This window comes from Pagrus pagrus (genome assembly GCF_965226575.1).
Source record: "Pagrus pagrus genome assembly, chromosome: 11".
NCBI lineage: Eukaryota > Metazoa > Chordata > Actinopteri > Spariformes > Sparidae > Pagrus > Pagrus pagrus.
This window is the reverse complement of record NC_140195.1, coordinates 33,532,430-33,557,487: the sequence shown is the minus strand read 5'-3', so window position 1 is coordinate 33,557,487 and position 25,058 is coordinate 33,532,430. Positions and strand designations below refer to the sequence as shown.

At 40.3% G+C, this 25,058-nt stretch overlaps 1 protein-coding gene across 5 annotated transcripts in view; it reads left to right on the top strand.

The window, feature by feature from the left end:
• Nucleotides 1-25,058, top strand: part of clcn6 (chloride channel 6) — a 109,132-nt gene that overhangs the window by 37,731 nt on the left and 46,343 nt on the right. For 2 of the 5 annotated variants that reach the window (XM_084367042.1, XM_084367041.1), the window contains exons 16-23: nt 4,271-4,427; nt 4,580-4,686; nt 5,383-5,569; nt 7,066-7,226; nt 7,675-7,831; nt 8,104-8,211; nt 8,699-8,824; nt 9,034-23,533. In XM_084367042.1, the coding sequence (XP_084223168.1) occupies nt 4,271-4,427; nt 4,580-4,686; nt 5,383-5,569; nt 7,066-7,226; nt 7,675-7,831; nt 8,104-8,211; nt 8,699-8,824; nt 9,034-9,114 (1,084 nt within the window). In that variant the 3' untranslated portion in view covers nt 9,115-23,533. Of the gene's footprint in view, nt 1-4,270; nt 4,428-4,579; nt 4,687-5,382; nt 5,570-7,065; nt 7,227-7,674; nt 7,832-8,103; nt 8,212-8,698; nt 8,825-9,033; nt 23,534-25,058 lie in introns of those variants that run through there. The other 3 variants (XR_014623581.1, XR_014623582.1, XR_014623580.1) reach the window with 3 other exon arrangements.

The window sequence follows — 25,058 nt, the reverse complement described above, 5'->3', positions numbered from 1 at the left end:
CCCGGAACTGACCCCCTTTCCACGAGAGCGGCTAAGCCTTGAGCTGGACATACTGAGGGATGTGTGTAGGGGACAAGAAGTTAGCACCATCCAGGATGTTGTGTCCATCCTGCATACCTTGCAGCCCCAAACCCGCTCCATGCTGTTGGAGGTGGAGAAGCTCATAAAGCTGTGTCTGGCCCTGCCAATATCTGTCGCGGCATCCGAGCGCTCTTTCTCAGCCTTGCGCAAGCTGAAAACCTGGCTGCGCAACACCATGACACAGCAGAGACTAACACATTTGACCGTTATGAACGCTCACAGTGACCTTATGGATGAAAACGATGTCTCGACCCTCCTTAAAATCTTCATCCGTAGGTCAACTGACTTGTTTGAAGAAGGTCCACTTTTGGAAATGCATGAAAGCCCTGAGTCAGGAGCGCAGACTTTTCTTTTTTTCATTCAAGGGTACAAGTAATGCTGTTATGTTCCTTAAATGGCTTGATTTAGTTATCAAAGTTTCATTTTCTTAACAATAAAGATGCCGTGTTCATCCATTCTAGTTCTCTTATAACTGCATGCTATTATAAAATAACTTCAATTAAAATCCTTAATCATTGATAAGTGTGCGTGCTTCCCCCGCCCCTCCCAACAAAAATCCCCCCCCCCCTCAAAAAATAGTTCCGACGTCCATGAATGCTGTCCAAACTTTCATTTATAATTGCCAACGCAGCCTCTATAATTCTCGACCGGGAAAAAAAAAAAAAACGACCCCAAATCACAGAGATGCCAATTCGCACGGGACTAATATTATCACATGACCTCTGTGTTTGGCGAAATATGGTAGGTAATTTGCGGTGGAATTTTTACTTTACAAATTACGGACCTGGCAGATTTGCACGGGATTAAGATCACAGACGACCTCTGCAATTATTACAAATTACTAGAGGTCCCCAGGTAATACTAATCCCGTGTGAATAGGGCTTTAGCCATATTTCTAACATGCAATGAAACGTCACCGTCAACAGTCCAGGTATTTGAGGTGTTCTATCTCAAGCACACCTGATGCAACTAATGAATCAAATCAAATCAAATCAAATTTTATTTGCATAGCCCAAATTCACAAATCACAGTTTGCCTCAGAGGGCTTTACAATTTGTACAGAGACGACACCCTCTGTCCTTCGACCCTCGATTCGAGTGAGGAAAAACTTGCCCCAAAAAAGGCCCTTTTAACAGGGAAAAAATGCGGAAGAAACCTCAGGGAGAGCCACAGAGGAGGGATCCCTCTCCCAGGACGGACAGACGTGCAATAGATGTCGCATGTACAGAGCAGATCAACGAGATCACAATGTATTCAATTATAAGCGATGGTTGACAGGAGTGAAAGTACACAAAGATGTATTACAGCAATAATGATGAAATGCACATGGAAATGTGATTACTAGTGATAACAGTAGTAATGATCAATGGCAAGGATGGTATGTAGCAATGCAGTACGATAATAGTAGTGGAACGTATGTAAATGAAGCCCTTGATTGGTTGCATCAGGTGTGCTTGAGACCACACCTGATTTGCAAATGTGTCTCTTATGACAAATTCTATTAAGGGGGTTGAATATTTTTGAGATTGCAGTAGTCAAAACTTCAAAGAGAGGGTGATGAGGGTTGGCCAAAACGGCCTTTGCCTTATGAGTGGCTCTGTTTCGATAAACATCGCTATAATAAGATAATTCAAATTAGTGCCAATGTTTTTTTTGTTTTTTTTTAATACTTTATTTGTAGGTTTTCAGTTTTATAGACAAATATCACAAATTATGTACATAAAAAAACCAAAAAAAAACAGGTGAAACAAAACTAAAAACAACAACCCTGCGCTTAAGGAGTACAATAATTAACATAAAAAATCAGCACCAGCTATAAGATGGAAGTTTATAGTATGTTGCCTTGACCGATAGAAGAAACTACGTATATATATGCACATACATACACATGCATGCACACACATGCACACAAATACATGCACAGTGCATATACAAATATACTGTGTCTATACATCTGCATGCACAACCACGAATGCATTTACATTAATGCATTAGTCCACTCTCGACAGGTAAGACAGAGATGGTTGCCACATTCTATCAAAGGTCATAGAACAAAAGGAAGTAGTGTATCTAGTCCAGTCAGGGAGGTTTGGACCAGTTGTAGTTTTGTGTCCAGGGTGTTGAATCTGGTCGTCATGCCCTCCTCCAGTTTCCCAATAGCTGTTAGGATGCTGGCCAGCGTGGGCTGTGGGCTTGGTGCCTCGTCGGCGCTACCGCAGGCGTCGCTAGCGCGATTTGACTGTTACCCGCAGATTCCACTGGATACGGTACAGCTACGGTACGGCTGCATTACGGCTCCGGTACGATTGTGCTCCGTCGTCCTCGTCCGGCAACCCCCACCAGTTGCGTTTTGAGTCCGCCACGGTGCAGCTCCGCCGATCAGCTGGAGAAACGAAACCGAAGAATTCCCGCGATAATTACATAATCACACACGACCGCAATTATCTGTATGTGTTATAAACACAACAACACCAAGTGTTCCCGACCGACGGATTAGAAGAAGAGCTCGTATTTGTCTCTTTTTTGAGGTTTTTGTGTTTGTATCAACGCGGAGTGTTTTATTTTGAAAATCAACCGGATGTCTTGTTGTTGTTTCGTGTCTGACTTCCTGTCTGCTCTGTGCTAAATTCGGCTGAATTGTTGCGTTGTGTTGCGGCGTCCGCCAGAATAGAAGTCCTGCGTATCTGCTCCGCAGGGCTGCGGACTGTCGGAGCTGGGACGCAGCAGACACGCAGCGCAGCGGACCTGGTGGGAGTTAACACATAGACTATAGTGCTACGGATCAGCTCCGCCGCCGTGGCGGAGCCATAACGCAGCCGTACCGTATCCAGTGGAATCTGCGGGTTAGCCTCATCATCTCTTCACCTCCCTCACACCTCTTCAGCTGTAAAAACAGCTTTACCGTCTTTCTTAGCAGCTGATTTTGGGTTTGCAGGTTTCCCCTTAGCAAGGTGTCTACCAGAGTTGCTCATAATTGCACATTCGTGGTGTAAGCATGGATTATAAATGTAATTTTAGCAAGGGTGTTTTGGAGCCTTCCGGGAGAACGTCTAATCCATGCGGTGCTCGCTAGCACCCCACCGTGCCAGTGGTTTTTTAATAACAAGTTGGAACAGAAGCAGCAAAGAACTGTGAATGTTGTAGAATGCTCCAAAAAAGTTGTTTGGAACATTCTGAAGGTACACAGGTTCATTGGTAACAGATGATAGGATCATGATTGGGTATGAAAGAGGATTATGGAAAGGCACAAGAAAGGATGCAGAGAGCTACACCATTTTGTGAAACACGTGATTGTATAAAGGAGATTTACTACATGGGCTCAGCACTGAGTTAACAGTTTGTTTGCAAATGTTTACATTCTGTTTTCAGTATGTTTTACACAGCGGTTCAGGGTTGTAGTTCACACTCAAGTTCTTTTAACTGGTCTCTGATAGAACAGCTGTTGTAAAAACAAACCAGGAGCAGTTTTAGGTCAATCATTTGGAATCATTTTTTTTATCAAGGCCATAGTGGTATTTACAACTCTTCAACCCCAACGAGGAGCGTTGTTGCTGTATACCGTAACCCTGTAACAATGCCACATACTGTATGACATGTTTACCTGTGTATAGAAACAATATACAAAAGCATCAATAACTGTATCTACTTAAAGTAGTGGTGTGGCCTTAAAAACATTGTCTTGCATCTTGCAACATCCGCTACAATATTTTGAAAAATGTCAAACTAAACCTTGAAGTAGCTGGGGACTTGCAAACACATCCCAAAGAAAGTGTGCATTGTAGTTGCTAAGCTACAGTGTTAGCACATCACCCGTCTGAAATGCACCTGTCGCACATTGAGGGTGTAAGTAACATCAAATCAGTCTGGGATCTCGGGGCTTCTGGAGACTTGGATTACAGCAGCTTGGATTGTGGAGCCATTTGATGGATTTTTTGGTTGTTTTTCTGTTTTAAAACAAGTCCCCAACCACTTCAGTTGTTTAGGAGGATGCTGCAAAGCTGTTTTGCTGTGAAACTCCAGCAATGTTTTGTGGACTACGAAACTTCACCTGACTTTCATTAGCATGGAGGGAAGAGATGATGAATGAATGACTTCACTCCACACATTCTCACAGCTGTTTTCATCACACATTGACTCCCCTCTGACTGGAGTGATACTGGTTTTCATTGTGTGTCTGCCCCTGTGTTAGGAAACTGGGAATGGACATCTACTCAGGGACCTTCGCTCTCATCGGAGCCGCTGCCTTCCTTGGAGGCGTGGTCAGAATGACCATCAGTCTGACTGTCATCCTCATTGAATCCACCAATGAAATCACATATGGGCTGCCCATCATGATCACTCTAATGGTACACTGTGAAGTTATATCAAACAATAAAGCAAAGTCACAGGATTTCAAGCCTCTATATGAAATGAGAGCACAGATTGGTTGATAGGTTCAGAATGGTACAGTGATGTATTTACTTTTGGGTTGATGTAGTAAATGTTTTTGTACTATTAGGTTGCCAAGTGGACTGGAGATTTCTTCAACAAGGGCATCTATGACATTCACATCCAGCTGAGAGGCGTGCCCCTGCTGGAGTGGGAGACTGAGATTGAGATGGACAAGTAAGATTTATTATGTAACAAACAAGACTGAGGTCTCTATGTCTGACCAGCGCATGGTGCAAAGTGCTGGCCTGTGCCAGGTGCGCTGAGGTTTTGTTCTTGTCTGTGCCATTTCGCTAGTTTGTTGACATTGCTGCATCCGGTAGAGGGTGTGTTATGCCTTGGTCCAACTTAATGACTTTTAAAGTCGTTGGATTGCTGTTGTTGGGACCTCACCATATGGTCCTCACAATATAGAGGCCTGCATGTAGAACCAAAGCCTAACATGCGGCCTACATGCACTAGCAGAGCCTGTAAACAAAGAAAGTGCATGTAAACCCCAGTCATTCAGTTAGTCACACCTGCTATTGTGTTCTTTAAAGCTGAATCTGTGAGTATTGTAGACAGCTGAGTCCGATTTGCTGCTGGTTTACACGGTAAAAATAATTGCTGTTTGCTTTTCTTTTTGCTCATCACAAGCTGATTTAATTTCTCCACCTTGTAGAGCCAAGTGTTACCTTTACCTTTGCTCACACTTCAATCTTAAAGTGTGAGTGCACATTAAACACTTTAAGATTGAATTAAGATAGAAAAAGCGAGTATTGTGCCTCTTCACGGTGGTTCCGTCCTCCTTGCTGCACCGATACTGACTGAACATTAGTGCTCATTCTGTGTGTTCATGTTATCTGTGAGTATTTTTTCCCTCATCTTTCCAAGGCTGGCAGCCAGTGATATCATGGAGCCCAACCTGACCTATGTCTACCCCCACACCCGGGTCCAGTCTCTAGTCAGCATCCTGCGCACCACTGTGTACCACGCCTTCCCTGTGGTCACTGAAAACAGACAGAATGAGCAGGACTTCATGAAGGGAAACATCCTGGTCAGCAACAACATCCGCTTCAAGGTCTGTCCTGTACCATTGTACATTTAAGCCTCATATCCAGAGGGAGTGGTTAAAGAGAGGGGAGGGTTGAGGGCAGTCCACCAGAGTGGAATGACCTTGTGGTTGTGAAACACTTTTCTAATGATGCTGCCAGCCCAATATAAGATTCTATAATTCTATAATAATGGAATATAAATGCCGTCTGTGTATGTTCTAGCCATTTTCACATTTTATTTCAATATTCTCTTTTGTTCCAGTCTTTTTCTCCTTGTCTTCTAAGTCCTTTTTTCTTGTGAATCTATTCCTTTCTTGTGGAAACATTTCCCGTTGACAACACTACATTGCCGATTTATATGTAGAAAGTGCGTTCAGCAGTGTGACCTATAGATGGAGATAGAGGTCCGTTTGTACGTGTCAGACCAAGTACAAAAACCCAGTTAGCTCTCTCCTTTACAAAGACCATAACCTAAAATAAAACATTTAAGCTTTAATATCTCTGGTTGCATCAGGCCAATGTGGAAAATATTTCAAATCAAGGACTGCAAAAATGTATTTATTGGATTATTTACTAGATTAGTTCCTGACTGATTGGTCTCTCATCTCAGGGTTTCCCGCAGCACTTTCCTGTTAAGGCGGCCGCCTTAACAACAAAGGGTTGCCGCCTAAACTAACGTCTTCAAAAATAAAAATAAAAAAATCTACATACTAACAATATTCGCCGTGTTACTCTGTCATGTTTTCTCCCTTTCATTCCAAACCGTGTCCGACACTAGTCTCTCTTCTCTGCAGAACGTATTAAAATAATAATAATAAAAATAAAATAAACTTTTTAAAATGGGCCTATGCATCCGAATGCCTCTGAATCGCGCGATGCGTCCGAACAGCGGCATTTGACGTTTGCATGTGATTTTCTCTCGCAATGTACACAGCCAAATGGAGCGACGAAGCCAGACTACTTCACCCTCTGCATCGCTCCCTCTCTCACCAATCGCTACTTTTTCACTTGTTTGGGTTGAAATTTGTCCTGAACATAAAAAAAACCTAAAGGATGATTTACCACATGGATTCATTTAAATAGGTGTTGTCGAATGTTTACAGTCAAATTAGTCACAATAAATCTTTTTTCTAGGATGTTCAGTGCAAATTTCAACTTAATCCAATGAAAAATGGTTATTTGGTTTGTATTTGGTTCAGAATAGATTTTCTACATGAAGAGAGAAAAGTTCTGAATTCTGTGCAAGTTGGCGTGGAATGACCCATATTGATTTTCAATCAATTTTCGATCAATTTTAAGTTACATATAACATGATAAAAAGATTGTATCACCCTGCATTCTGAAACAAATGCACACACACCAAAATCAATTCAGATTTCTAATCAAATCCATCAATGGGAAAATATTGACCTTGCATTTCTCTCATATTGTGATGGAGCAGCAAAATCATTATGTCCGCATTGATTAGTTAACATGCAGATTCACACATCAGCGTAAACTTACCCTTCACTGTTGCATATAGAAATCCAGTGTGATGTCCCGTGCGGGTGAACAGAGGCGGCGCTGTCAATCCATGAAGTCGTACCCATCGAGCGAGCTGAGGAATGTTTGTGATGAGCAGAACGCTGCAGTGGAGCCAGCAGAGGAGGGAGAAGACCTTCTGCAGCAGATGTTAGAGAGGAGGTAGGACAGACACACAGGCACACTAGTCAGGTCCTACCTGTTCAGGTCACACACTGAGACGACTAAATATCAGAGTTTACTGAAATATCGTGTACACTGAAATTAAAAGTGAATAAACATTAAGATAAAGGGGAATACAATGTACATTGTTATTGGCTCACTATGTTGGTTTGTATTAACTGAGTCATGATCACATGAAAACCTTTGTTAGAAGGACAATAATTTAGTTTTTTAGTGAATTTAAATTGAATCACCCTAACTGCATGCAAAGAGGTGATGTCCAGCAGAGAGCAGCATAGACCTGCCTCTATTCCTAAGAAATGTTAGTATAATGTATAATAAAATTATGATTATATTATAGAAGCTATATCTAGCTGAATGTGACCATTGCCTAGTGTCAGTGTTATAGCACTGATCTGATACTTGTATTGTTGCTGTCCACATGCAGGTATGCTCCCTACCCCAACCTGTACCCAGATCAGTCTCCCAGTGAGGAGTGGACCATGGAGGAGCGCTTCAGACCTCTCACCTTCCACGGTCTCATCCTGCGCTCCCAGTTGGTCAACCTGCTCATCAGAGGGGTCTGCTACGCCGAGAACCAGTCGGTCAGTTACACACACACACACACACACACACCTTACCGTAACCACAACTACTACTCGTCTAACCCTAGCCAACCCTCCCCCTTACCATGACCTTACCCCAAGTCTTCTCCCTAAAATATAGATGTACATTCTGGGGTCCAGCGTCATGGTCCCCACAAAGCTGTCCCAGTTTTGGAACCCGATAAATTAAAACACACATATGTAAGAGTCATTTCTGTGACAAATTAGTTGTGTACATCTAATTGAATGACTCTCTTTAACATCCATCACAGAGTGCCACTCAGCCCAGGCTGTCCTATGCAGAGATGACTGAAGATTACCCTCGTTATCCTGACATCCATGACTTGGACCTTGCCCTGCTCAACCCCCGCATGATAGTGGTATGACCAATTCAAACAATGAGGTAGAGGAGTACGTTTCCAAATGGAATAGAAAAAAGAATTTCAAATTCAACAAGATTTTTGATATTTCAATCAGCATGAGACGATAGCTTAGCTTATTATGAAGTAAATGTTGATTGCGCAATGTAATGGCTATAACATAATTTAGATTGGTTCCCTATGAATCTCGCTTTTGCCATGAAATTTTGTCTGTGACCAGGCACAAAATCTCCCAGGAAAATAAAGGTTGACTGATGATCCAGGCAAGCTGGCACCATTTCTATCTGCATTTATATCTCCATCACAGACAAAATTAATAAGTACACTACGTTTTGTCCTGAATTGTTGGTAGTTGGTACTTTGAGGGATTTGGAAAGCAATCTAGTCGACTTTATGAAAAAGGCACCAGTAATAATACCGCTTGGAAAAACAGTTTCCACTTAAAAGAAAGATTCTGATGAAAAACTGAATGTCCCTGTGTTCTCAGGATGTCACCCCCTACATGAACTCGTGTCCCTACACAGTATCACCCAACACCCGCATCTCCCAGGTGTTCAACCTGTTCAGGACGATGGGCCTGCGACACTTACCAGTGGTCAATGCTGTCGGGGAAGTAAGTAGTTATGGAAGCAAGTTGTTGAAAAGCTCTTGTTCCTCCACTGTGAGATTTAAAGGCTGATACCAAGTTTTTCAAGCAAATGTTTTAATCATGACACGTCAGGGAAAACCATATATAAAAACTCTGTCATGTTTCCCTCCAACATGCAGTGGCTTATTTTGTGTCTGACCAAGCTCTTGTTTGTCATCTGCCATGTCTTTCAGATTGTTGGAATTATCACGAGACATAATTTAACCCACGAGTTCCTTCTGGCCAAACTTCGACAGCACTACATCACTATTTGATCCGACTCTGGATTTCTGCTGTCCCTCCAACCCCCTCTGTTAAGCCTGGTCCTGAGCCTGTATCTGTCCATTCCGACTAGCATGTAGGCTTTCCCAAACACATACAGGATATTCACAACCATGCACACCTTCTCTGTCGTACAGTAGGAACAGTAAGTGAAACCATTTAGTTTCTAAACCTATTTAGTGTTGATGAATTGTCAGCCTTCCTCCAACCTCAGATCCACTGGGCTGGACACATACTGTAGGTGTAAGGGCCTGTGTTTACATGATTTGTTCCCCAATGTTCCCAAAGAGAAGTGGCCACCCAGAGAAAAAGCTCTGCACCCAGTGTCTTTTTTTAGAGCCCTCTGACTTTTTCTTGATAAACCTCTCAGAAAGGCGCTGGGGACATCCCTGTTGCTCCTTTCCTGGCAATCAATCATATTTAAATAGGGTGGGACTTGTCAGCCTGGTAGCCATGAAAATGGAGATGTCCGTTCTGAAATGATATGTCGGATGGAAATTATAACAGTTAAAAAGAGACACTAAAGCCTGTTTACAGGGCTAGGTCGTCTGGACACTGAGTGTTGCTGGTGAGTGTTGTAAGCTTGCTAAAAAAAAGCTTGGCCTTTTCTCATTGCATAAATGCTTTATCCCAGCGCTCCCCGCACCCTGCCATAGAAAAAGCCTATGTGGACAAAGGTCCTAATAGAACCTTATTTGACTTTACTATTTTGTAGGAATGGGCGGATCCATGTTTCCATGCTCAAAAGCTACTCATTTCACATTGATAACAGTTGTGGTGGAAAGTTTCCATCAACTTGTAAAGAACACGTATATCATGGCAGTCTTCAGTTTCAATGATTTCTACAGCTCTGAATGAGTGGAACACAAACTACTTTGTCACAAAAAACTTTCATGAACTTTGGTTGAATAATGAATTTATTATAGGTCTTCTGAAAATGTGACCAATTCTGTTGGATCTAAAATATACATACAGTAATTCTAATATTTGCTGAAATGTCCCTCAGCCATTTTCACCTTAATTAGGTGTTTCTGATATCCATCCACGAGCTTCTGGGTGTCCTCTGGCTGAATTTTTAACCACTCCTCTTGACACAATCAGTGAAGTTCAACTAAATTTGTAGCTTCCTGGCACAGACTTGTTTCTTCAATTCTAGCCTCATTTATCCATTCCTTTACCACCTTTGATGTGCGTTTGGGATAGTTGTCCTGTTGAAACACCCAACTGCACCCAAGACCCAATCATTTGCTGATGATTTTAGGTTTTCCTGAAGAATTTGGAGATAATCCTCCTTCATTATTCCATTTACTTTCTTTAGAGCAGCAGATCCAGTGGCTGCAGAACAGCCCCACAGGATAATACTACCAGCGCCATGCTTGACAGTAGGTATGGTGTTCTTAGGGTTAAAGGCCTCACCTTCTCTCCTCCAGACATATTGCTGCTCATTGTGGTCAAACAACTCAGTTTTTGTTTCATGTGACCACAGTGTTTTCCTCCAGAAGGTTTTTTTCTTTGTCCATGTGATCAGCAGCAAACTTCAGTCCAGCTTTAAGGTGCTGTGTCTGGATCAAGGGCTTCTTTCTTTCACAGCAGCCTCTCAGCTCATGTTGATGTAAAACACACTTGACTGTGGACACTGACACCGGTCTTCCAGCAGCTTCTAATTCATTGCAGACTTGCTTTTTGGTGGTTTTTGGTTGACTCTTGACCATCCTGACCAGTTTTCTCTCAGCAGCCGCTGATAGTTTGTGTTTTCTTCCTGATGGTGGCAGTGACATAACTGTGCCATGCACTTCATACTTCAGACAGTTCAGATCACTCCTGAGCAACAAGACCTATTAAAATGAGTCCAGAAAAGTCACCAGCTGTTATCAATCAGAATCACTCAGAAGTTAAGAGGCCATGCTACAAAGAACATTTGGTTCACACAACATTCTATAATCACCTACATTGATCGTTCAAGTTATTGTATCACAGAAAAATGAGAGTTGTAGAAATAATTGCAACTCAACATTACCATATGTTCTTTACAACTGTATGTAAACTTATGGCCATGACTGTACTTCTTTTTTTTTTTCTCAAATATTTTTATTGAAAAAATACAATATGATACTTCCAATCACAGAAATACAATTTACCTTTTCATTTTATTTTTTTTTTTTTAACATATACAGTGGTGGCCAAAATTATTAGAACATCTGGCATATTTAAGAGGTTTCATGAATTGGCCCTTAGAATACCCATGAAACGCATGAAATATCTACAAAGTCATCATTATGCTCTATAAACCATAGAATAGTGCCATCATAAGGTGATTTAGGTCATTTTCCTTACAAAAAACAAGCTAGGCCTATTTCACTGTCAATGTCACACAATCATGTTCCTTCACAGAAGAAGCCAAATTACTTGTGTAATCTTTGTCAGGTGTGATCGTGGTTAAATTGATAGTGATGCAAGAGTCTTAGGACACAGCTGTGTGATTCTTTTGAACATACAAGGACTATCCTGCTCATTAAGTGATTGGTAACATCAGGGTTTTGTCACTGAGGCCACACCACCAATTGGTATAAATTCAAAGCCTCAAGAAGTTGTCTTGAAGCACATGTTGCTCTTTGAACATGGCTAAGGTGAAGAAGGAGCTAAAGAGTAAGCAACGGGTCCGAATAAAGGCCCTTTTTGATGCTGGCTGGAGTTGCCACCGCATAGCCAAGGACTTGAGATGCAGTCCAAGCACTGTAAAGTACACTTTAGACAGCCATGATGCCACCAATTCACACCAGAACCGAAAGGGGAGAGGTAGAAAAAAGAAACTTTCAGACAGACAAGTGAAGCATCTCAAAATTCTCAGTCTTAAGGACCGAAGAAAGACCTCACGAGAACTGCGTGACGAGATCAACACCACAATGACTAATGGTGCAACAGTGTCTTCAAGAACTGTGCGTCGAAAACTGGGAGAAGAAGGACTTGTTGGCAGAATAGCAGCAAAGAAACCATTACTGAAAGAGAAAAATAGAGTGAAACGCCTGAAATTTGCAAAAGAACACAAGAAATGGACAGAGAAAGATTGGTATAAAGTGTTGTGGACTGATGAGTCCAAGTTTGAACAGTTTGGCAACAAGCGTAAGTGTATGTTCGACGGAGGGAGGGGGAGAGATATAAAAATGAGTGTCTCTTGCCAACAGTTAAACACGGAGGGGGTAGTATTATGGTGTGGGGTGCCATTTCAGCCTCAGGAAAAGGTGACTTGGTGAAAATTGATGGCATCATGGATAAGAAAGTATACCACAACATTCTGGTGAGGCTAGGAGTACCATCTGGGAGTCGTCTTTTTGGGCCTGGATTTATTTTCCAAGAGGACAATGACCTTAAACATTCTTCTAACTATTGCCGGAACTACCTGCGACAGAAGGAATCTGCTGGAATATTGAAAATTATGGACTGGCCCCCTCAGAGTCTGGACCTCAACCCCATCGAGCAAATTTGGGTCGAGTTGGAAAATAAACTACAGATCTATTGTACATTCAAAGGAAAGCCTTTAGCTTGAGTTTCAGAAGGCATGGGATAGCATTAGTGTTGCAGTTCTCAGGAAATATATTGACACTATGCCAAAGAGATGTGCTGCTGTAATTGCTGCAAAAGGTGGACATACCAAATATTAAAGTTAAAAGTGGATAAAAACAGTAGGACTCACTCCATCTGATATTTGTTGTGCTCAGAGCAACCATCTGCATGTTTCATGAACATTATGAAATGAAATCATGTTTTGGAGGGGGAAAAAAAGGTCAAAATTTTCAGATCTGTCAGGTGTTGTAATAATTTTGGCCACCACTGTATGCATATGTACACAGTCACATATACACATAAAAACGAAAATAACCAAGAAACAAAACAAAGCAAAACAAAAACACTCTGATAAGAATGTAGAAGAAAATAATTAAATTAAATTACAGAGGACAGTGTAATAAACAATGAACAACCCCCCACCCACGCCCCCACTCAGCTCATCATGACGAACACACATATTACTGCTTATTTATGCAATACAAAAGGTACAGCAGTAACAGGCACACATTCACTTGGGTAGTACCTTTAAATTTGTGAAATAGGAAATAAAGGGTTGCCATTTGTGGAAAAATTTGACTTTACATCCTCTCAACGTGTATTTAATTTTCTCAAGTTTTAAAAAAAACATGATGTCTTTGAGCCACCGTGAGATTGAGGGATATTTAGCAGACTTCCAATGCAACAATATGGAACGTATTGCTAATAAGGATGTGAAAGCTATAATGTCCTTTTGTGTAGAGTTAAGTGCAAGTGAGGGGTCAGGAATCCTACATATAGCAATCAGAGGACAAGGTTGGAGATTTACCCCAAGAACAGTGGACATGATTGTAAAATAACCTGCCCAGAAACCTTTCAGATCAGGACAAAGAAAAAACATGTGGCTAAGGTGACAAGGAGAGCCATGGCATTTATCACATTTGTCTTCCACTTCCGGATACAGTTTACATAGTCTAGACTTAGAGAAATGCACCCTGTATAAGACCTTAAATTGGATAAGTCCAAGACGAGCACAAGAGGTGGTAGATCGTATCCTCTCTATGGCCTGTTCCCAGGACTCTTCCTGTATTTGTATTCCCAGTTCCTCTTCCCATGTACACTTAAGTTTAGCATTTGAGTGATTGCTAAAAGCCAAGATAATATCATACAACTTTGAGATGATTCCTCTGTAATGAGGAGCAAATGATAGCAAAGACACACCATCTACATACAAATGTTTGAATTGTGTAATACCCTTGTCATACCACACTGAAAAAGTCGAGTCCGAAAGTGATGGAAATGGTTGTTATTTAAAGGACCCAAGGAAGGTGCAGCTACAAATTTAAAATGCTGTCTAAATTGATACCAGATCTTGAGTGTGTTAAGAACCACTTGATTATCAGTATATGGAGAGGGTTTTGTAGGTAAAGAGGAATAAAGTAGAGCAGGTATAGAAGATCTCCTACAGGATGATAGTTCCAATTTACACCAAGAGGATTCAGGAGATTTTAACCAGTAGCAAAGTTTATGGATGAGAGCAGCCCAATAGTAAGTTAGAAAATTAGGTAATGCAAGTCCTCCACTAAGTCTGCATCTCTGCAGTAAAGTTTTACGAACTCTAGGTGATTTACCACCCCAAATAAAAGAACAAATTATCTTATCCAGTGAGTCAAAGAAATATTTTGGCAGAAAAAGAGGAACTGACTGGAATAAAAATAGAAATTTTGGTAAAATATTCATTTTAACAACATTGATCTTGCAAATTAATGAAAGGGGGAGGTTAACCCATCTTTGAATATCGGATGTAATCTTTGAGATAAGGGGAGTGAAATTAGCAGATGTAAGGCTAGATAAAGAACGAGTCACGTTAAAGCAACACTAGGTAGTTTGGACTCATGACTACCCCCAGCTGGTTAAGAAGCGCAATTATCTGTTACTAGTGTCGTAAATACTGTCGCTGTATGAGCATCCCTGGGGAGAATGAATACACGTGAATTTGTTGACGAAGCTGGCGAATCACGAAGCCTCGTTTGGAAACATCAAAAACATGAAACCTCAATCGAGTGCCAACAACAAGCTAGATTCAGAGATAGCAGTTGGTAGTTTGTTAGCATATAGGCTGCACAGCACATTAGCATGCTAGAATTATTCTCATACCGAGTTGGTTATAGTGATTGCACCGACTAAGTTACTTCCAAAACACGACTCTTGGGCGTGAATGTGTTTAGTAACGTATGAAAATATAACTATGTTTTCGGGAGTTACTAAATACAATCGCAAGTTGTGATGTTGTGTTCGGCGTAATAACTACAACCAACTCGGTATGACAACAGTAAGTAGCATGCTAACGTTACCTCCCGATCACACTGTTCAACAATTACGTTGATTATCTGCATGAACTAAGGAATCTGCAACTTTTCAAGACAAGACGTTCATAGTGTTTTAGTAAGTTAGTCATCGTTTACAGTCACTACATGAAAACGTGCAAGCTGACGTTGTGTTTGGCGTAATAACTACAACCAACTCGGTACGACAACAGTAGCTAAGTAGCATGCTAACATTACCGATAACAACAATAGCCTAACGTAACTTCCGACCACACTTCAACAATTACGTTGATTATCTGCATGAACTAAGGAATCTGCAACTTTTCAAGACAAGAAGATCATAGTGTTTTAGTAAGTTAGTCATCGTTTGCAGTCACTACATGAAAACGTGCAAGCTATCAAAACAGACAGCATTAGCTTATCTCCCGGCTTTATTACGGCTATAAACTGTGGACAAATAGAGCCCCATTGAACACCACATAACAACAAATCAACTCAAAGTAAAAGTCGGTAAGGTAATAAATATGTATGTAATATATGACTTACAAATCCAGTAGCATCAAGGCTAGGTCGCCATCAGTTCTTTCAGCTCGCACCACCGAGTGTAAGCTGGTCCAATATTTATCCATGTCCGGCTCATGTTATATCACTTTATCTTTTTCTTTTCTTCGCCTCCTCAGACAATAACTTCTTGGCTTTTTTAGCTGGCTCGGCCTGGCGTTGGTTTACAAAAAATCCAAGTAGCTGCTGGCTAAATCCACCGACGAATAAACGTGTCGTAAAGCAGGTTGCACTAGACTTCTTTACGTCAGGTATGTGCCGACCCGATCTGGGAAGTTACACAGTGCAGTTTCTGCCGGCGCGACCCCCCTCAGGCTGCAGAGACATCACCATTCATCCTATTAACCATTATTCTACCACTTAACTGAGTTTAGAAACATTATTTTAAGGTCGAAAAACTACCTAGTGTTGCTTTAATACCTAAGTATTTAAACCCTGATGGACTAAATTGAAAAGGTAAATCTGACTGTTGAAGATGACATGCTGCAGTATTAATGGGAAAACACTCACTTTTCCCCAAATTTAATTTATAACCTGAAAAGGTGCTGAAGTTCTCCAGAATACTTAAAACAGCAGGGATAGATAGTGTAGGATTGGTTATATACAATAACAAATCATCCGCATACAGCGATAATTTATATTCAATTACATTACGGGTGATTCCTTTAAATAAGAGGGAAGATCTTAATGTAATAGACAGAGGCTCGATAGTGATAGCAAAGAGCAAAGGTGACAAAGGACAACCTTGGCAACTTCCACGTCCAAGGGCAAAATAATCAGAATAAACATCATTAGTATAGACACTGGCTTTAGGGGACGAATAAGGGAGGCGAGTCCAAGAAATAAATTCATCACCAAATCCGAATTTCTTTAAAACTGCAAACAAGTACTCCCACTCTACCCTATCGAATGCCTTTCAGCATCTAAAGAAATCACAAGTTCAGGAAGTTCAGCCGAATGTTTTGAGTAAATTATATTGAAAAGTGTACGGGTATTAAAAAACAATTGACGTCCCTTTATAAAACCATTTTGCTCTTCGGATATAATATGAGGAAGCACATTCTCTAAAAGGGATGCAATTACTTTAGCCAACACCTTTACATCAGCATTAAGCAGAGATAATGGTCTGTAGGAACCACAGGAGGTTGGATCTTTGTCCCTTTTGAGAAGGAGAGCAATAGTGGCTTGTGTCAAAGTTGGTGGTAGTGAACCACTTTCGATGGATTCATTGAATACAGATAAAAGTATAAATGTTTTGAGAAATTCAATCGGAAACCCGTCAGGGCCTGGGGCTTTGTTAGATTGCATAGCTTTAATTGCATTTGACACTTCTTCAAGGGAGAGTGGGAAGTCCAGTTGCCTGTCAGTATTAGTATCAATGACAGGATTCGAAAGGTTCTGAAGAAATTTGTTCATTTTAGTGTTGTCTGTAGGAAATTCAGATTTATATAATGAAGAGTAAAATGATTTAAAAGTAGCATTAATTTCCAAGGGATCTGTAGTAATAGTGTCACAAGTGTTTTTAATACTAGGTATCAAACAGAAGTGGCCTGTCGTCGTAACTGATGTACCAGTAAACGACTTGCCTTGTCGCTATGTTCATAATATGAGCCACGACTGTGTAGTAACAAGCGCTCTGCCTCTTTAGTTGAAATGAGATCGAATTCTGCTTGAAAATCCAAACGCTGCTTAAGTAGTTCCAGAGAAGGGTTCAGTGCATATCTTTGATCAAGGTTACTAATCGCAGACGTTAGTTCATAAAGCCTAGCATTAATCTTTTTATTAGAAAGAGCAGAGTAAGAAATAATTTGACCTCTCAGGTAACATTTAAGTGTCTCCCATAGCAATGAATATGAAGAGGAGTCATTTTGATTGAAAGACAAGAACTCATCAATAGAATTTGAAATGAGTTCGCAAAATTCTTTGTCTACCCAAAGAAGGGAGTTAAATCTCCAAAGTGGTGGGCTATGTTTATAGATAGAAAGTTGAATATCTAATAATAAAGGTGAATGGTCAGATATTACAATACCTAAATAGTCAGAAGAATTTACACATGAATTAAGAGTACTGTCAATAAAAAAATTATCAATCCTAGAATATGAATGGTGCACCTGGGAGAATAAAGAAAATGTTTTAATCTATATTGCCATTAACCATTTAAATAAAAAAACAACAAAAATGCAACTGGTCATTAAGAGCCGAGGTGGGACACCCTCCCCCCAACATACCCCTAAACACAAATACACCCAAAGTCCCCATATAACCACAGAACAAAGGAGACGGCAGTGTTTCCCACAATAACCAAAAGTTGTCCACAATGGTGTTTGAACAACCCGGAGACTACGCAAGACAAACAAAAGTAAGAGAGAAATAGAGAAAAAAAAAAACTCCTAAAACACTCCTGTTAAACACTATTTAACAGTATGCACGCAATGATAAACATGTGATATTGAAAAAATTCACATTACAAAATATTGGTTCATCTAAAGGTGAACATTCCAACAAAACAACAAAGATAACCGCCTTAATAACACAAATCAAATTTCCACATAGATCGGATGGATACAGTAAAGCATGTGAAAATACAAATTAACAAATAACAGTAGGCCCCAAACAAATAGATGCAGAAAGCATAAACTGAGGTAGTGCTGATCTGATCTGAAGTACAAAAATACAAAATATGGTATAGCCTTGTTATATAACAGTATCCATTAAGATTGAGGGAAAAAAAATTGCCTGCTATAAACAAACAATAGTGACACTAACCTAGTTAGTGCAACAAACCAGAAACCACCTAATACTGCACGGGTAGAGAATTAAGGCTAGTGAGTCCACAAACTCTAAGCGATAATAGAACACAGATCTGAAAAGCTATTGGAGCTCACCCAGAAATCAAGGTTTTGACATAGACGCTGGCTTCCTCCGCTGAAACAAAGTCCTTCTCAACACCGTTGTATGTGATGCGGAGTTGCGCTGGATGAATCAGACCATACTGAGCACCGTCAATGCCACGAAGTTGGCACCTGACCTCGTTAAATGCAGCCCGAGCTATCTTGGCAGTGTGGTCAGGGAAGACTGAGATGGTCAGGTCTCTGACTTTAATCTGTCGGAGCTCTCTAGCACAGTGTAAAATGTCAACACAGTCACTGTGATAATGAAATCTGCACACAATGGCTCATGGACGATCACCGGGCTTGGCTTGGGTTTGGGTTGGAGGGTCCGGTGGGACCGGTCCAACAGTGGTTCCTTTACCAGATCGAACGCTTCCTTCAGTAAGGCTGCTGCAGCAGCAGTGGTACAGGTGTCAGGACCCTCCGGCACTCCCACTATCCTAATGTTGTTACGCCGTGATCTGGACTCCAAGTCTTCACATTCATTTTCCAGCTTGGCTACATTAGCTGTGAGGCACTTGATAGTAGTTTTCATCTCGGCGATGTCATCGCAGCACACAGTGAGTGCATGCTCCATCTCTCCGACTTTTTAGCTTGGACATAATAGCATCGGTAGCAGCTTTATCATTCGCCAGCTGTTTCTTCACTGCTTGCAGGTCGAGCTTGATTGTAGACAAAGCATCCCCGAGAGTATTCTGGAGTTCCTTTTTAAAAATATCAGCAATATTTTTCCTCAGCGAGGCCAGCAACTCGAGCTTGAGGGCAGCGGTGTCAGGGTGAGCGTACGTCCAGGCGGCCTCTGCAGGAGCCGATGGCTCACCCGAGGATGTGGTCGCAGTTTGTGGACCAGGCCTCAGTTGTGTCTGAATAGTATTGCGAGTTTTAGAGTTCTTTCCAGACATGTTATGCAGTCCAGAGATAAACTTCCCAACAAGAAGTACTGCGGAGTAAGACGAGACTAAATATGTGACCAAAAAGCGCAGATGAATCACAATTTTAATCGAAGTCGGCAGGAGCTTCCAAACTCACGTCCTACTCCATTAAAGCTCAGCAGTGCCCCCCGTGACTGTACATTTAAAAAAAATCTAGATAGAATATATATCTAAAGAATAGAATATAAATCCAAAACGGGCACGCCCTGAAGAAAGCGGTGCATGGCAGAAAGAAATATAGCACGGTTTGGTGCTCTGTTTCACCTGTCGATAAAACAACTGCAAGATCAATCGGGGGTGAGGGAGGGAGAGAGGGGGGAGAAGCAGTCGTAGAGACAGGGGGAGGGGTACAGCAGCCACAGCAGTAATAACAGCTTTACTAATTGAGATATGAATATTAATACTACTAAAAGTATGATGATAATAATAATAATCATAATGATAGTAGAAGACAAGCAGGACCACAGCAGCAGGGCCAACCAGCATCCATGGGAACCTGCGAGACAAAGAGCACAGAGACTCTGGGGAAGAAGCCAAGTCAGTAACATGCATTAATGAGACATGAATGTGGACAGATGGAGAGAAAGAGAGAGGAGCTCAGTGTATCATGGGAAATAATAGATTACTATTAGGTCTTTAAGATATGCCGGTGCCAGGCCATGAAGGGCTTTGTATGTGAGGAGGATTTTAAATTCTATTCTGGAAGCCAGTGCAGAGAGGCAAGATGCACTATTTGTGATATCAAAGTCCCACACAGCAGCAACACGAGTAACCTCTACAACATTTAAAAACATCACACCCTGATAGCTATAAGGAGGCTGAACAAAAAGATGCTAAAACATCCGAGTCCTCTACGCCCACCCTCTCTCTGATGAGAGACACTGCAGGCTGCACCATTATTAGTTATTACCTCTGCTTATGAAGTGTTGGAGGCTATTTTTTTCTGTCTGTCTGTGTGTCTGTCCCCAAACATTTTCATCACAATTTCATTTTAAGACCACTACTGGTGAACAGGGTAATTTTTTAACTAACAGATATCACCATTAAACTTCCCCAAAGAAGTTTTCTGAAATTGTAATATTTAGAACGGTTATCATCTAAGTCTAATTCTCCACTAATTTGCATACATTTCTAAAACACAATTCTGAACAATGTATTAAGCCAGGTTCAGAATCCATGATTTCTTTTGAGGACAAATTTGCATCAAGTCACAAATCACATTCCCATTAAAGAATTTATTGGCATTAGTATCATTAATTTGTAACAAAGTCTCACCCATCCTTACCATTTTGATCTGCATAGAAAACAGTTTAAAAAGTCTTAGATGTCTCCCAGAGGATCCATAATGATGGCTGATAATTCATGAACACTTGCTGTGCATTCAGACTGTGAGGAAAATGACTGAGTTTGGTGTTTATTGAGGAAAGATAGCCTTGCTAGCAGCACGACACTCTAGTTTATTGATTGTCCCAACATGATCATTCTTGTCACTGTAGTTCCACTCTTCTTTTTCACTGGTCATCCACACAGATGAAGGTCAAAGGTCTTGTGTGGAGCTTACCGACTGCTGTTCCTGCTGGTTGGAGACACAAATGACCAATCAAAAGCCTTTTAGGCAGAATTTGGGATGAAGAAGTGATCATCCTATGCTGCTACCTAGCTAGCCAGCTACTCACATCCAAGAAAAAATGCAAAAGGGAAATAGATACAAAATGGCAACAAGTTTCTATGTGATTGATGTAGCTGAATAGTTTGTTGTACGTTTGTTAAATAACTCTGAAATCTGCATCAGTCTTAGATGATAGTGAAAAACAGTAACTGTTCCTAAGAACCACTATCACAGATTGTGTTGCCCCTGAAAAAGACGATGAAAAAATGCAGCAGATGCACTCTTATACACACCATGCTCTGTTGGCCTGTCAGAATTCTTTGCTGTTGTTCTCTCTGCTGAAACAACATGGGGAAGACTAGCAAGCTGTACTGAACAGACACAGTGATGAGAAGAAGAACTTTGGTTTCTTCACTATAAATGGAAAACAATTGAAATCTAAGAAGGTAAGACTGTTAGCTGCAGCTGCATCTCAGCATAAGACAAGTTCAAGTTTGAATTTGTTTGAATTTGATGGTTTGAGAAAGTGACTACTAGTACATAGTAGTGAAAGGCTACTCACAGTTTGAAGGCTGGGGTACAACAGATTACCAAAATGAAATATCACTTGCAGAGGTTTCACTACTGCCTTCCTAACAGAAACTTTTATTTGACCTTATAATCATGCTTTATCATCGATGTCACTGTAGCACTTATTTTGTGTTGTCTGAGTCGTTGAGTGTTGTCTGTACTGTTTTATTTACTCTGTATGTAACTGGAATATATGCACTAAAAGCAGGCCAACATCCCCTCATGGTCTGCGACTAATCTTCACCTTAGTAGTTCTTGGAGGAGTTTTCTTAGTGACCATGTTGGTTCATTCCTAGTTGGACATACAGTGACAGTGCTAACTACTTCAGCAGTCTTTTAATGGTCCAGTATGTAGGACTTAGAGGCATCTAGCCGTGTGGTTGCAGATTGCAACTAACTGAACACTCCTCATCTTACCCTCATCTAAAAATAAAATATGTGAAAGGCCCTCTCTGGAGTCTCATCAGATTCTGCTCTGATCCAGAGGAGTTCACCGACGGGAGGAGAGCTCAGAGATTACTTTTCAACTTTTGGGATTAAAAAGTGGATTTATCTTCACTCCTGTCTATCAACCTGACTGCAGCAGTGATCCGGAGGTGACCTCCATTGTCAGGTGTTTATGTTCTGTAATGTTGACTGCTAACTGGAGCTGGAGGGGAAATATATTTTACTTCACCAACGTAACGTTACAGAGGAGAGGAGAAAAGAAGAGAGGGAACCAGAGTCTCTGCTGAGTGCTGACTTAACTCAGAGGTTAACCTGAATGCAAACACACAGACACATACCCGCTGTGTGTGCCATTGCTTGCTCGCTTCAGATAAAGTACAGTAAAGTAATCTGGCTTTTTATGGCAAAGAAACACTCACATGAGTAACAGGAACAGGAAACCCAAATTACCCTGCGTTCAAACTCATATGAGTAATGGCAGGTGAAAATACAACAACTCACCATAAACTATACCACCATTACTGATGAAAATCTGTCTGCGTGTCTTGGGAACATGGAAAGGAGCCATATTTCCAAAGTTGTAGACATTTAAATAAAAAGAAATCCTAAAATCCCCCTAAATCCAACATACTGGACCTTTAATGCATCAGCATTGTTTTGCACTAATAATATGAAGTGTCATTGTCACTTCTCTTCAGTCAGTTCAGTGTTAGAACATGTCAAGGATCAGAGAACTGTATGATTTACAGTCTCAGATTATGTTGACCAAGGTTTTATCATTTAATTGGGAATTTAAAGGAATCCATTTTTTGAAAGGGAAAGCAGAAATCATTTTGTTGACATAATGTCTCAAATGTACACGTTAGTCCTTTGCTGTTAGGTTTTCAGCAGTATCATATTTTTTTGTTTTTTCTAGTATATCATTTCAGTAATGTATAAAATGTGACTCAGAGCCAAGTAAAGGAATGCAATTGGTAATACGGAGTTGTAAGGTTGATGGATTATTAGCAAACACAACTGCACATACATTATATGTACATGAAACATTCCTTATCTGTTCTTTGTCTCTCCTTTATGTTTTATTTAAGAAATTATTTTTTATACAATTGTATTTTTATGATTTACTGCCTGTGCTGTGAATAATTCAGTGTCATGCAACTGCAATTCTAAATGCAACACGACTGTCCTGGATAGTGTTGTTGTTTATAGTCTAGGCATTGCTCACTTGTTTTAAATGATTATTTTTATGTTATCCATTCTAAATACTACATATGGCATGGCAGGTGGTGTGCAAAATATGAGATTAACATAAACAGTGTATAGCACACGTCCTGCTGTGAAGCCAGACCTGAGGGACTGTTTGACTAAATACTTTCTGTTACGTGGAGATTTAGATAGCGCCCTGTGCTTGTTAAGGAATGTGGAGTTTCTACAAATGTAGACAACTGGCACATGGCAAAAAGCCGCGGCCGTGGAACAATAAAGCAGAGAGGCCTCTGTCTTGTGCCTTTAAATAATAAATAATCTCAATCAAACAGTGTGTGTTTGCACGTTTCTTTGTCTGTTTGTTCAAACAGCTAAAATGATTAGTTGATTGATTTCACAATGGACAGGAAGAAAATCAGCAGCTATTTTGACAGTCGAAAATCTGATAAATCGAGAATTTATTCAGCAGCTAATGACAATAATTTCTTTTTTAAATGATGGAGAAAAAAAAGAAAAATAATGACATGAAGTAAATTGAAACTAGAAAATTAGCATATTAAATACAGATTTTTATGTGTACTGGATTAGGGATTATCAAGAGCTTTCTAGAGGATGTAATGATATATTTCAAAACAAACAGAATAAGAGAAAATGTCACTACCGTTAAACAACTAATGTTTATTAGTATACAGTTGTCTGCATTAATGATAAACCATACCCCATAAATTCAGCGACTGAATGGAAGAAAAGGAGGTTTACCATGGTCAGAGATTCTGGCCATCTGTACCAAAACAGGATGTGATTAAGGGTTTTATACAATCATCTGCCACAGCACAGCCCGCTCTATCAAAGAGGCTTGGTTTGCAGACAGGAGTCCTTTCAAGCTACATCACTTTAACAAACCTTTAACTGTTTGTCTGGTCAGACAGGAGAGGAGGGAGTGGGAAATAAGAGAGCAGTAATAAGAATAGCTGTTCACATCAGACAGGTCTGTCTGCTCTATCCTTTTTCTGTAATATAGTTGTTCTCTATCACAGTGTGCCTGTTAATCAGTGGTGGAATGTGACAAAGTACATTTATTTATTACTGTACTTAAGTACAAGTTTGAGGTGCCTTTACTTTGCTTGCATCCTTATACTATTGCTCCACTGCATCTCAGAAGTAAATATTTCACTCTGTCCTCCATTGGCCAACTGTACATAAAGTAGTCAAAATGAACATCATGAAACATCTACAGCAGTAAAATGCAACATATATGATTTTTTTCAAACTCTGATTTTCTCCCATAGTTTACAAAGTTACTTAAAGGGTCTCTATGTAGTTTTGAAGGAGAAATTTAAACTCAGAATTTTAATATTTACAATATTTATAAGGAAATAATACAAACTCAGAAATATGTATTTTTTTCCATCAGTGAATAAACAAGCTGTTCTCAGAGGAAAATAAGGTCCCAGAACACTGTTTGAAGCTAGAAAGGTGGCAGGGTCCGCCACATATAAACAAAGTAAAACAGTATAAATTGTGTTGTCCTTTACGTCAGTTTGTTTATTTAGTTTATTCAGTCAGGAAAACAGAGAGAGTTTGTTTATTTAGTTTGTTGAGGCAGATAAAAAATCAGCCAATGAAGATCTTTCTCAGCTCATTAACATTTCTTCACCAAAACTACAGATTTCTCCTTTAACATTAGTACCTAGTTTTACCAGTCTGCATACACCATAGTTGACTACAACAGGCATGATCAAACACATGATACCAGAATAGTCCTCCTTTTATTGATTTCTAGATACTAATAATACATGTTTTAATAATATATTGACAACAGAACTAGAAATGTGTTTATTCTTTATTTTATCT